Raw genomic sequence first — 13,608 nt, 5'->3', positions numbered from 1 at the left:
AATCATTTGAAGGCAAGCACAGCAAATGACAGCCGTGCATCAACTTTTTCCAGAGGGCACGACCAATGCGCCCACTACGCGCAAAATGCGCCACGGTGGTAACTGCGTGTTTCAATACTTGAAAAACGACAAGCCTTAAAGAAAATCTGTTTTCACAGGTCATCTCCATCTGCATTGTAGCTAACTTGTTGAAAATTTCAAGCCATTTGAAGACAAACACAGCAACCAATATTTAAACATTGTTGATTGCAACGGATACCTGGGTGTATTAGGCCAGTTTTTGGTGACTGTCTGTAAACTTATACATATCTGTATTTACTGCGTTATGAAAGTGCCACAGCAAGGCTTTTTACTTTACCTTATTTGGCCAAATCATAAGTTGAAACTATCACCTTGTTTGGTAATATCAACTTCATTTCGTTGGTAGGCGTAAATGCTCGGCAACTATCGCTCTGCGGAGCTTTGCTTCATGTGGACGATTTGCGCGGCAGTACGAGCTATTGGCCAACAGTCACTCTTGTGTCTTTGGTGCGCTGATGATGGAACAACGCCTTCGGGCAAGCAAAGATGGGTTAATAAGGAGATGCCCGGACCAAGTAAGGGTTTGGGTTGAAATCGTCTGACTTGCATTTCCCGTCTTCTCGAAATTTTGGAAATGCCCAGAAGAAGTTGCATTAACATACACTTCCTATACTTGCCTTCATGCTTGCAGGTATGTCGAAAACGAATCTCCATTCTGACAGGATCGTTCTTTGAAGGATGCAACCTGTCCATGGTTCAACTTCTGACAATTTTTTCTATTGGGCCGAGTGCCGGAGTCAGGATTCGATCGAAAAAGAGGCAGAAATATCGATCAAAATTTCTGTCGATTGGTGTGGATTTCTCCGAGAGGTGATGGTTATTCCATTTAAATGGGTTGTTTAATACTTATTTGCAAGATTTACACTGGCATCATCCAGGTATGCACAGAGGACATGCTGCGGAATCCATGTGTCATTGGAGGCCCAGGGCATGTCGTCAGCATCGACGAGTCGTTTTTCCCGGCACAGAAATTTGGTATGACGAGTGGCGGGCCTTTGGGCCATGTGACCAAATATTGAAGTGACGGAAATGACGCAGGCCGAGTACTTGGGCAAAACGTCTGAATTTTTGGGCCATTAAAATAAGTGGTCCTTAACTGACATTGCCCAAGTAAGGCCTATAGTAACTGCAGCAGGCTTTGGTAGCTTTTTGCGCAGTAAACAGCAGTTTTTTTTATCAATTTAACGCGCGTAAGCACTGTGTTTAAATGAATGTCCTCAATTACTCACAGCCTCCGTAAATTTTTCTTTTTTGATGGTTAGCAAGGCCCTTCTCATCCTTTTAAGCATGGATGTTATGTTGAACTGCATTTTTTAATTGTAACCTTTCATTAGTAAGTTTTGCACAGAAATTTAGCTTAGAAAGTGGACAAGAGTGCTGTGGATGCATAGATATCCAAATAAAAGTTTTTGCATGGTCATGCAATATATGGTAGTACAAATTGGTGAACACAATAGCTTTTTCCACAGTGTAGATAACTGCATCAGATTAGGTAACTATAATAGCTTTGGAGATGAAATACATCCAATGATTTTTTGTGTCATTTTCCCAGGTCCACAGCTAGCACAATGACTAACTGTTGTGGAAATGCATTTATTTAAAAAAAGGGCTCTGGAAGTCAAAGTACATTTAAATTGTTGAACATGCTACATTTTACATTACCCTTGAGAAGATGCACAAATACCTTTACAAAAGTACCAGGATTATAAGTTGTGGCCTGACAAGCAAAGAAAGCTTTGCTCATTCAACAAATCAACAAGTAAGGACAATGGAAAACATTCATAATTATGTCCAGTTTTGCACTTGTATGGCAGTAATCATCTTTTTGCAATGATTCACGAATATCTGTAAGATTGACAGTGGTTGTTTCTTCATTATTAGTAATTGTAGAATTCGAGCACTTCCTCAATTCCACCTTACAGTCCTCCAACTGGTAGTAGCCTATAAGGTCGGTCCAGTTTAATATGCACGTTTATTCCGACAGTTTAAAATCGATTCCTAAATTGTGATTTTAAACGATTTTCTGACCATACCTATTCAAAAAGAATATTATAAGCACATGCAGACTCATTACACCAGCCTCAACATTACACTGGCCGAAAAGTGAAGAATGTAAGATAGTACATGCTTATTACGTCACAAGACGTCGACAACAAAAACACTTTGGTGGCGGGAAAGAATTATTTCGTGCTGGGGAGAGTATTGTCCGTAACATACCGGCCCCAAATAACAAACGTGGGAATGAAGTTATTTCACACAACAATGGACAATAACGAAACACAGGTATATACACAATTATCAAGCGGCCTCGAGTAGGCACAGCTTGCGCACATCACGCGTGTAAACAGCTCTTGCAGTACGTACGCGAACACGTCTAACAGCCCCTTCTCCGTCAGGGTACACCTCCTCAATAAGGCCCTTCGGCCAAGCGCCCCGGGGGTTCATCTATTCCACGACCAAAACCAGGTCGCCAACTCCAAAGTTTGCGGATTGTCGGACCCATTTGTGGCGCAGTTGCAACGTTGGAAGGTAGTCCCGTACCCATCTCTTCCAAAACATGTCGGCCAACAACTGGACTGTACGCCATGATTTCCGGTAGCCGTCGCAAATTCGTCTGGGGGGAGCGAACAGTCCGTCTTACCAAGTAACAACATGTTGGGAGTGAGAGCTCGTAGGTCCCGAACATCGTCCCCAACGGCGGCGAATGGTCGGTTATTCAGTATTCGTTCAACTTCTGCAAGAAATGTACACAAAGACTCGTCGGACAACGAAACATTGCCCGCGATCGCTTGAAGAACGCGGCGTATGGAACGAATGACACGCTCCCATACTCCACCCTGGTTACTTGCAAGCGGGGGGTTGAAATGCCAGTTGGTTCTTTGCTGGCTCAGATGATTGTGTATGTGAGTTTGATTCCAATTGGTAATGCCATTACCAAGCTCACGTTCCGCCCCGACAAATTTAGTGCCGTTGTCACTGAACACGTCAGAAGGCGAACCTCTTCGACATGAAAACCTTCGAAAAGCGTTGATGAACGAGGAAGTGTCAAGCGAGTGAGCGACCTCTATATGCACAGCCCTAGTGCACACACAAGTGAAAACACAACCATAACTTTTTTCTTGGCTCCTTCCCACCTTTACCAGAAAAGGCCCCATGTAGTCAACCCCCACGTTGGTGAATGGCGGGTTTCCAGGGGTAATCCGTTCTTTTGGTAAGGCACCCATGATTTGCGACCCTGCCTTGGCGTGCCGCAGCTTGCAGCTTGTACACTGACGCACGACGCGCCGTACAGCTGAATGTCCCTTAACTACCCAATACTTCTCGCGCACTGACGCGAGCACATGTAGAGTTCCGCTATGTCCTTCAGAGCGGTGATAATAGTCTATGATTAAATCCGTCACATGGTGGCGATGGGGCAGAATTACCTGATGTTTCTGTTGTAAATCCAAGTCTGATTTTCGTTATTAAAACATCTGTGGGAGGACATTTCTCTACCACAGTAAACACACCACAAGGTTTCTTATCAAATACATTAGCAGCGTCACCAAACATATTTGGCCAGCAGTCGGGCGTCTTCTTGAGAAACGACAGTCCGTCAAACCACAATTCACTCCTCACCAGGGCATCGGATGGGACTCCCCTCGAAGCCAAATCAGCAGAATTTTCCGTCGTCGGAACATCTTTCCAGTTCTTCACACAGGTATTCTTCTCGATCATAGCCAAACGACGAGAGACAAACAAAGGAAATCTTGGTTTATCATTTTTAATGCTTTGCAGCACCACAGACGTATCAGTTCAAAATATAGAGGGACGCAGGTCCAAACATATTTCCTTTCTGACAATCAATTCCACGTTCACAGCCAGAACAGCGGCTATCAATTCCAACCGTGGAATAGAATTTTTACCCTGGAGTGTTAGGCGACATTTACTCATAACTAAGGTACAGGTCACTTCGCTTTCTTTATTCGTTGATCGGAGGTAGCACACAGCTCCGTAGGCTTCTTTGGATGCGTCAGCAAACACATGAAGTTGACTTCTTGTCAAATTGGCGCTGACACCAAAACCGAATGAACATGGAATTTCTTGCAGGCTGTGTAAGCAGACTAACCACTTCTCCCATTTCCGTAAGTCCTTAGCAGGCATCTCTTCGTCCCATTCAATTTCTTGCTTGCACAAGCTCCTATAAAAGAGCCGGGCTCGCAACACGACGTGGGGTAACAAAACCCAATAAATCGAATAGAGAATTCATAGTTGACAAGAGGCCTTGACGAGTGCGCGGCTTCATTGGCAACGAAACAGCAAACAGAAATGAGTCGGCATGAACATTCCACTGTATACAAAGCACACGCTCTTTTAATTCAGCGTCCAGTGGGCGCACCTGCAAAGCCATTGATAATTCATTTTCCGGTAAGCGACCGAGAATCTCCTTGCAGTTTGACAACCACTTGGTCAAGTGAAATCCACCAACCTTAAGCAAGGAGCGCAGACCATCTACAAGCTGCAACCCAGTTTCAACATCTGTCACCGATGTGGTGAGGCCGTCATCAACGTAGAAATTACGTTCAACCGTGAAGGCAACAATGGGTTCAAATTCACTACCAAAATCACTAACGGTTTGACGTAAACAAAAGGTAGCGCAGCTTTGGAGTCGAAGTTGCCCCGAAGAGATGTACATTCATTCTGTGGGGCACAGGCTCGTGTGACAGGTTCCCACCAGGCCACCAAAGGAAAAGGAAACGCAAACTGTCACGATCACGAGGGGCAACTAGCACTTGGTAAAACATGGCCTCAATGTCAGCTACCAAGGCAATTGGCGACTTGCGGAAGCGCAACAAAACGCCAAGTAGGCTGTTGACAAGATCAGGACCTTGCATTAACGTTTAGTTGAAAGACAGTCCACGGTATTGAGCTGCGCAATTAAACACAACACGCAACTTACCAGGTTTGTGAGGGTTCACAACACCATGATGAGGTATGTACCACGTCCGACGTTTGGTTTTCAGTTCCGCCTCTGGTACTTCTTCAGCAAATCCTTTGTCGATTGTTGCTTGCAATTGCTCAGTGTACTTCTGATGGATTTTCTCGTCGTTGCTAAATCAACGTTTCAACGATTCCAATATTTTGATGGCCATCTTCAGATTGTTAGGCAAAACTTGGTGATCATGTCTCCACGGAGAAAGGACTTTCAAACAATTCGTCTTCTTCTTTGGGTATCAAGTCACTTTCGTCGCTTAGAAACATGGTATGGGCTGTGTCCATGACGCAAGCAAAGTTGGCATCTGCAGCAGGTTTGCAGACAGCCTCGAGCGATCGACCCAGCAAAGACCATCCAAGAGGCGTCTTCACGGTATCTGGGCATTCGTCGTTTCCAGGACGACTGCACTGTACGCGATGTGCCACAGGTACACTAGTACCAACCAACAATGTGACAGTCCCAAGACAGTTGCAGATTCCTTATCGATGGGTGCATCTTCCGAGTTTTCCAGGTGGTAAACTTGTTTGGTTTCCCAGGTATTTGTTCAACAACTACTACTTCTGGCAAGTTTATTTGCTCACCTCCATCAAGTGGTTCGACTGACACGGAAATTGCGATTGTGTACAGTTTTTGCGGTGTCGTCAGTGTGTTTAATAAAATTTGTTTGGGTCGTCCAGACGCACCTAATTTGTCTACCAACTTACGTTCACAAAACGTTGTGGTAGAACCCTGATCCAGGAAAGCGTACGTGGCAATGGAAGTGGTCCCATGGCGAACAACGACAGGTGCGACATTCCGGTACACACTACACGCTTTGACACTTGCGCTGTACTCGACTTCGGATCGTAGCACAAGCAGGATTGTCATTCTGCTCAATCTGTGCGGAGTGTCATGCTCAATCTGTGCGGACATCGAAACCCAGTCCTTTCACATGCTGAACGGGAGTTTCGAGAGATTACGAGATATTTTGGGGACTAGGGCAACATCTATTTGCGTCTGCACGGGGGATTTCATCAAACGTACCAGTCCTATGCTTCTTGATGCGTGGTGCGGGCACGTTCACAGGTCTTCCATGTGTTGCGCATTTGACCTAATTTGTGGACACGAGCCCCGAACAGCATTTGACGGCAATTGTGAGCTCGTATGTTGAAAAACATTTGACAGTAATTGTGGGCGAGGAATAGAAATTGAACTACCTTTTGTAACAGACGCCAGCCTTGAATTACCGGTAGACTCTTCCTCCCATGCCTCCACTTCAGCTTCAGCGAGTTGCAAATCGTGGCGCCTTTGCGCAGCGTGCTTTTTCCGATTCTTCGTTGATGCGCCAGGCTTCATTCTCTGCCTAACGTCGAATTCGCTCTGCCTCCAGCTCGGCCATACGACGTGCACGATCTGCATCCAGCTCGGCCGTACGACGTAATCTATCTGCTTCTTCTGAGGTCCTTTGTACATTTTCGGCCATTTGTGAATTTCGCAAGCTTTAGTTTCACCTTACTGCGTCGAATTTCACTTCGTATAGAGGTTGAATTTCTACTCGAGTGAACAGACAACGCGTCGACTGGTGACACTGGTAGGGGAAAGGATCTAGGCTGCGGGTCATGCAGCTTCGTTATCCACGTTGCAACCCTTTCATCGAATTCTTGTTTGTCTCGGCAATAATCAGGCTTAAGCGAGATTGTCTCAGGTAGTTTATCACTATCCGACATATTTCAGTAAAGTTCAATTAGCTTATCAAAGTTTGCATTTACTTGGGGCAGGAACTCACGTAGCGCTGAAAGATCTTGCGGCTTTTTCATAAGACTCTCTGCGCAAGCGTAGCTCTTGTAGAGCCTTTAAAGCCTCTGCTATTTCGTTTTCTTGATCTTCCGTCATACGGTTTACTTGTGATGCAATTTCACGGCGTGTCAATGTCCGTCGTGACCAAATCAATCGTCGATCCTTCGCTTGTTGACGATTCCTAGTTCGTTAACGATGTAACACGGCTAACTTAACAGGCCCCACGGCCAGCTAACCTTAGTCACAGGGGTTTGACCGCACCGATAGCAAAGAACAGTATTCTTTTATTCTGCGGCACAGTTAACGATCTGTGACACGTTCACTAAACAAAACAAACACATATATTAGCGAACAGTGACACATGTAACATAACAGACAATATTTAACTCACCAATACAAGATGCACAAGGACCGACTTCGAATAGCATTCGGTTGCACCAGGTAAATTTACGTTAGGCAGTCACTATTTAAGTTATCAACTTGAGTCAATTCACTGCAATTCACAACAGATATTTAACAACCAAAACAGTTTACTGCACGCAGACAAGTTTAACACGTGGCATACATTAAGACTACTGGCAGTAGCCTTTCATCATACATTTGGTAGGGGCATTATGACGTTTCTATTGTTGTGAAATTTCTTCACATGGAAAGTTACGCGCACAGAAATTTTACAAAGGCTTTGCTACTCATCAAAAAAGAAAAATTTACGGAGGCTGTGAGTAATTGAGGACATTCATTTAAACACAGTGCTACCGCGCGTGTGGCAACCCGCATGTTTCCCTGGCCTAGTTCTGACCACGCCGCATGTTTCTTGAAATTAAACACTGGAACACAACACGGAAAGGATGCAGGCGAAGTTAAGCCTTCCTGCAGAGCTGAAATCAAGCTGCTGATACTCTGCTGGACAACCACGTTTTTCCTGACTCTTGGTTTTAAAACGCCCTAAGTAATCGTTTGCTCTGTTGCTCATCATTCTCTCCATCGCGCTGTAACGTTCGCATGTTCTTTTGTTAGTTGATTCGCTGCAATTCAGTCACGTGTTAAACTCTTGTTAAACGCGCTTGAAACAAATTAAACTTAAGCCACCTGCAATCGTGTCTTTCAATTAATAAACAAGTCTGCCACAGAGTCGAACTTAGTAACCTATACAGCAAGAACACGCAAGCAGACTTTAGCTTCAGTTATAGCAGCGACCGGGAATTCAATTTGTACGCTGCACGCGTTAAATTAATTAAAAAAACTGCTGTTTACTGCGCAAAAGCTACCAAACCCTGCTGCAGTTACTACATAGCCCAAAATTACTTGGGCAAAGTCAGTAGCCGTTTTGGCCAAGTGCTCGGCCTGTGTCATTTGCGTCACATCCATATTTGGTCACATGGCCCAAATACATGGACAAAACTCGCGACATGGAAACATGTCGCGTAATCGCAGCAAATATCTCTTTGTCTCTGTCTGGTCTTTGATATCGCTCTATATATTTGCGACTCTTTTCGCAAATAAGCAGATCGTGTTTTTCGGTCTAACAGATCACAATATGATCTCATAGATGATGGTCTCATGGGTTAGCACAGATCACGGTGTTCGGTCCCAGATCTCTGTTTTCATCTCAGGCCGAACTGAGGTCCAAGAACAGACCATCGGTGTTGATGTCTGGTCTTCGGCGATGAAAGCCTCTCAAACACCTTCAATTCGCGACCCTTTAATGGTAACCTCTCGTAAAGGCTTGAACTAATATCCCCACAGATATCCAGGGTTAGGGTTAGGATCGGCGTTAGGGTTCGGTTTAGATGTAGTGTCTGCGCGCCTACTGCGCTACGGTGTTAACTACGTGGTTTAATATTAGAAAAGCGACAAGACTTAAACGAAAACTGTTTCCACAGGTCATCTCCTAGTTAAGTTGTTAAAAATTTCTAATCATTTGAAGGCAAGCACAGCAAATGACAGCCGTGCATCAACTTTTTCCAGAGGGCACGACCAATGCGCCCACTACGCGCAAAATGCGCCACGGTGGTAACTGCGTGTTTCAATACTTGAAAAACGACAAGCCTTAAAGAAAATCTGTTTTCACAGGTCATCTCCATCTGCATTGTAGCTAACTTGTTGAAAATTTCAAGCCATTTGAAGACAAACACAGCAACCAATATTTAAACATTGTTGATTGCAACGGATACCTGGGTGTATTAGGCCAGTTTTTGGTGACTGTCTGTAAACTTATACATATCTGTATTTACTGCGTTATGAAAGTGCCACAGCAAGGCTTTTTACTTTACCTTATTTGGCCAAATCATAAGTTGAAACTATCACCTTGTTTGGTAATATCAACTTCATTTCGTTGGTAGGCGTAAATGCTCGGCAACTATCGCTCTGCGGAGCTTTGCTTCATGTGGACGATTTGCGCGGCAGTACGAGCTATTGGCCAACAGTCACTCTTGTGTCTTTGGTGCGCTGATGATGGAACAACGCCTTCGGGCAAGCAAAGATGGGTTAATAAGGAGATGCCCGGACCAAGTAAGGGTTTGGGTTGAAATCGTCTGACTTGCATTTCCCGTCTTCTCGAAATTTTGGAAATGCCCAGAAGAAGTTGCATTAACATACACTTCCTATACTTGCCTTCATGCTTGCAGGTATGTCGAAAACGAATCTCCATTCTGACAGGATCGTTCTTTGAAGGATGCAACCTGTCCATGGTTCAACTTCTGACAATGTTTTCTATTGGGCCGAGTGCCGGAGTCAGGATTCGATCGAAAAAGAGGCAGAAATATCGATCAAAATTTCTGTCGATTGGTGTGGATTTCTCCGAGAGGTGATGGTTATTCCATTTAAATGGGTTGTTTAATACTTATTTGCAAGATTTACACTGGCATCATCCAGGTATGCACAGAGGACATGCTGCGGAATCCATGTGTCATTGGAGGCCCAGGGCATGTCGTCAGCATCGACGAGTCGTTTTTCCCGGCACAGAAATTTGGTATGACGAGTGGCGGGCCTTTGGGCCATGTGACCAAATATTGAAGTGACGGAAATGACGCAGGCCGAGTACTTGGGCAAAACGTCTGAATTTTTGGGCCATTAAAATAAGTGGTCCTTAACTGACATTGCCCAAGTAAGGCCTATAGTAACTGCAGCAGGCTTTGGTAGCTTTTTGCGCAGTAAACAGCAGTTTTTTTTATCAATTTAACGCGCGTAAGCACTGTGTTTAAATGAATGTCCTCAATTACTCACAGCCTCCGTAAATTTTTCTTTTTTGATGGTTAGCAAGGCCCTTCTCATCCTTTTAAGCATGGATGTTATGTTGAACTGCATTTTTTAATTGTAACCTTTCATTAGTAAGTTTTGCACAGAAATTTAGCTTAGAAAGTGGACAAGAGTGCTGTGGATGCATAGATATCCAAATAAAAGTTTTTGCATGGTCATGCAATATATGGTAGTACAAATTGGTGAACACAATAGCTTTTTCCACAGTGTAGATAACTGCATCAGATTAGGTAACTATAATAGCTTTGGAGATGAAATACATCCAATGATTTTTTGTGTCATTTTCCCAGGTCCACAGCTAGCACAATGACTAACTGTTGTGGAAATGCATTTATTTAAAAAAAGGGCTCTGGAAGTCAAAGTACATTTAAATTGTTGAACATGCTACATTTTACATTACCCTTGAGAAGATGCACAAATACCTTTACAAAAGTACCAGGATTATAAGTTGTGGCCTGACAAGCAAAGAAAGCTTTGCTCATTCAACAAATCAACAAGTAAGGACAATGGAAAACATTCATAATTTTGTCCAGTTTTGCACTTGTATGGCAGTAATCATCTTTTTGCAATGATTCACGAATATCTGTAAGATTGACAGTGGTTGTTTCTTCATTATTAGTAATTGTAGAATTCGAGCACTTCCTCAATTCCACCTTACAGTCCTCCAACTGGTAGTAGCCTATAAGGTCGGTCCAGTTTAATATGCACGTTTATTCCGACAGTTTAAAATCGATTCCTAAATTGTGATTTTAAACGATTTTCTGACCATACCTATTCAAAAAGAATATTATAAGCACATGCAGACTCATTACACCAGCCTCAACATTACACTGGCCGAAAAGTGAAGAATGTAAGATAGTACATGCTTATTACGTCACAAGACGTCGACAACAAAAACACTTTGGTGGCGGGAAAGAATTATTTCGTGCTGGGGAGAGTATTGTCCGTAACATACCGGCCCCAAATAACAAACGTGGGAACGAAGTTATTTCACACAACAATGGACAATAACGAAACACAGGTATATACACAATTATCAAGCGGCCTCGAGTAGGCACAGCTTGCGCACATCACGCGTGTAAACAGCTCTTGCAGTACGTACGCGAACACGTCTAACAGCCCCTTCTCCGTCAGGGTACACCTCCTCAATAAGGCCCTTCGGCCAAGCGCCCCGGGGGTTCATCTATTCCACGACCAAAACCAGGTCGCCAACTCCAAAGTTTGCGGATTGTCGGACCCATTTGTGGCGCAGTTGCAACGTTGGAAGGTAGTCCCGTACCCATCTCTTCCAAAACATGTCGGCCAACAACTGGACTGTACGCCATGATTTCCGGTAGCCGTCGCAAATTCGTCTGGGGGGAGCGAACAGTCCGTCTTACCAAGTAACAACATGTTGGGAGTGAGAGCTCGTAGGTCCCGAACATCGTCCCCAACGGCGGCGAATGGTCGGTTATTCAGTATTCGTTCAACTTCTGCAAGAAATGTACACAAAGACTCGTCGGACAACGAAACATTGCCCGCGATCGCTTGAAGAACGCGGCGTATGGAACGAATGACACGCTCCCATACTCCACCCTGGTTACTTGCAAGCGGGGGGTTGAAATGCCAGTTGGTTCTTTGCTGGCTCAGATGATTGTGTATGTGAGTTTGATTCCAATTGGTAATGCCATTACCAAGCTCACGTTCCGCCCCGACAAATTTAGTGCCGTTGTCACTGAACACGTCAGAAGGCGAACCTCTTCGACATGAAAACCTTCGAAAAGCGTTGATGAACGAGGAAGTGTCAAGCGAGTGAGCGACCTCTATATGCACAGCCCTAGTGCACACACAAGTGAAAACACAACCATAACTTTTTTCTTGGCTCCTTCCCACCTTTACCAGAAAAGGCCCCATGTAGTCAACCCCCACGTTGGTGAATGGCGGGTTTCCAGGGGTAATCCGTTCTTTTGGTAAGGCACCCATGATTTGCGACCCTGCCTTGGCGTGCCGCAGCTTGCAGCTTGTACACTGACGCACGACGCGCCGTACAGCTGAATGTCCCTTAACTACCCAATACTTCTCGCGCACTGACGCGAGCACATGTAGAGTTCCGCTATGTCCTTCAGAGCGGTGATAATAGTCTATGATTAAATCCGTCACATGGTGGCGATGGGGCAGAATTACCTGATGTTTCTGTTGTAAATCCAAGTCTGATTTTCGTAACCTTCCTCCAACATTAATTATTCCGTTGACGACACAAGGGTAGAGCTTGCACAGCGACGACGCATAGCTCGTTGCACGATGGTGTTTAATTCTTTCTTCAAAACTTGTACAGTTTACCAGATTCGCTAGATCAGCAGGAAAAGCTTCTCGTGCACCAATTGCAGGATATTTCTCGTGGCCAGATCCAACTCTTGAACTGTTAGACCAACCGAACAAAATTTCGGGGTTTCAGTGAAAGCTGCAGCTTCCCTTCGTCCGTATTTCCACAGCAGACAATTTCTGAAGCGGGTTAACCAGGCAACTGATTTTTGTAAGGTAACCCACGAGGAGAAATGTTGCAACAGTCTCTGCAAAGGCATTTGGTTAACGGTCACATTCACAGTACAAACAGTGTGTGCTTTTAATTCGAGATCTGCATCCAGCACGGGAAGGACATGCGGTTGATCTGGCCAAAATTTCCGACCTTTCCACAGGAATTCTGGGCCCCTAGACCACGTTCTGGCATTTTCAAATTCGCTGGGCATCAACCCACGCGAAGCAATGTCGGCGGGATTATCCTTACTCCCCACATGTCGCCACTGCGACGGTTTCGAGTGCTCGTGAATTACAGCGATTCGATTCGCAACAAAGGTCTGAAAACGGCGTGAAGAATTGTGAATGTAGTGCAACACCGTGGTGGAATCAGACCAAAACCACACATTGTCTACGTCATAGTCCAATTCCTGAATAATCATTGTCCCCAATTTGACAGCAGTTACTGCGGCCACTAATTCCAGCCGAGGTATCGTGACCGGCTTCAGAGGGGTCACTCGTGATTTTCCTACCACCAATGAGCAGTGTATATTCCCGCTTAAGTCCTCAAAACGTAGATAACAAACGGCGCCATACCCGGCCTCGCAGGCGTCACCAAAGCAGTGAAGTTCAGTCAATACGATAACAGTGTCAGGCGGTTTGAAGCAACGCGGAATTGTCGCGTTTTTTAACAGAGGCATCGGGCCACCATTGAAATCGTAGCGAATCACAGTCCTTTGGAACAACCTTCACCTGATGAAACATGCCCTTGATGTCGGCCGCAAAGGCAACAACCTCCTGGCGAAAACGTAGCAGCACTCCCACAAGACTATTGGTAAGGTCTGGCCCTTGCAACAGCTTGTCTTTCAAAGAGGATCCCTTGTGGGAAGCAGCAGTCGAAGACAATTCGAAATTTGCTACCCGCAGCATGGTGTGGCATGTACCATGTTTGCTCTGTACATGGCAAGCAGTCCGTGGGTATTCTCCGCGCAAACCCTTGTTTTAAGTAGTCCTCTATTTTTTCT

At 44.9% G+C, this 13,608-nt stretch overlaps 2 protein-coding genes across 2 annotated transcripts; both read right to left on the bottom strand.

Moving 5' to 3' along the window:
- Positions 1-11,269: 11,269 nt before the first annotated feature.
- LOC145911928 (uncharacterized) lies at positions 11,270-12,052 on the bottom strand. Its single transcript, XM_082999361.1, has one exon. The coding sequence runs from the start codon at positions 12,050-12,052 to the stop codon at positions 11,270-11,272; it is 783 nt and encodes a 260-aa protein (XP_082855487.1).
- A 365-nt stretch (positions 12,053-12,417) lies between these two features.
- LOC145911927 (uncharacterized) lies at positions 12,418-13,026 on the bottom strand. Its single transcript, XM_082999359.1, has one exon. It carries the CDS (start codon positions 13,024-13,026, stop codon positions 12,418-12,420), a length of 609 nt encoding a protein of 202 aa, XP_082855485.1.
- Between the last annotated feature and the right edge of the window lie 582 nt (positions 13,027-13,608).

Source organism: Ascidia mentula, chromosome 8, assembly GCF_947561715.1.
Source record: "Ascidia mentula chromosome 8, kaAscMent1.1, whole genome shotgun sequence".
Lineage (NCBI taxonomy): Eukaryota > Metazoa > Chordata > Ascidiacea > Phlebobranchia > Ascidiidae > Ascidia > Ascidia mentula.
Note: the sequence above shows the minus strand (reverse complement) of the source record. Positions and strands in the feature narration are given on the sequence as shown.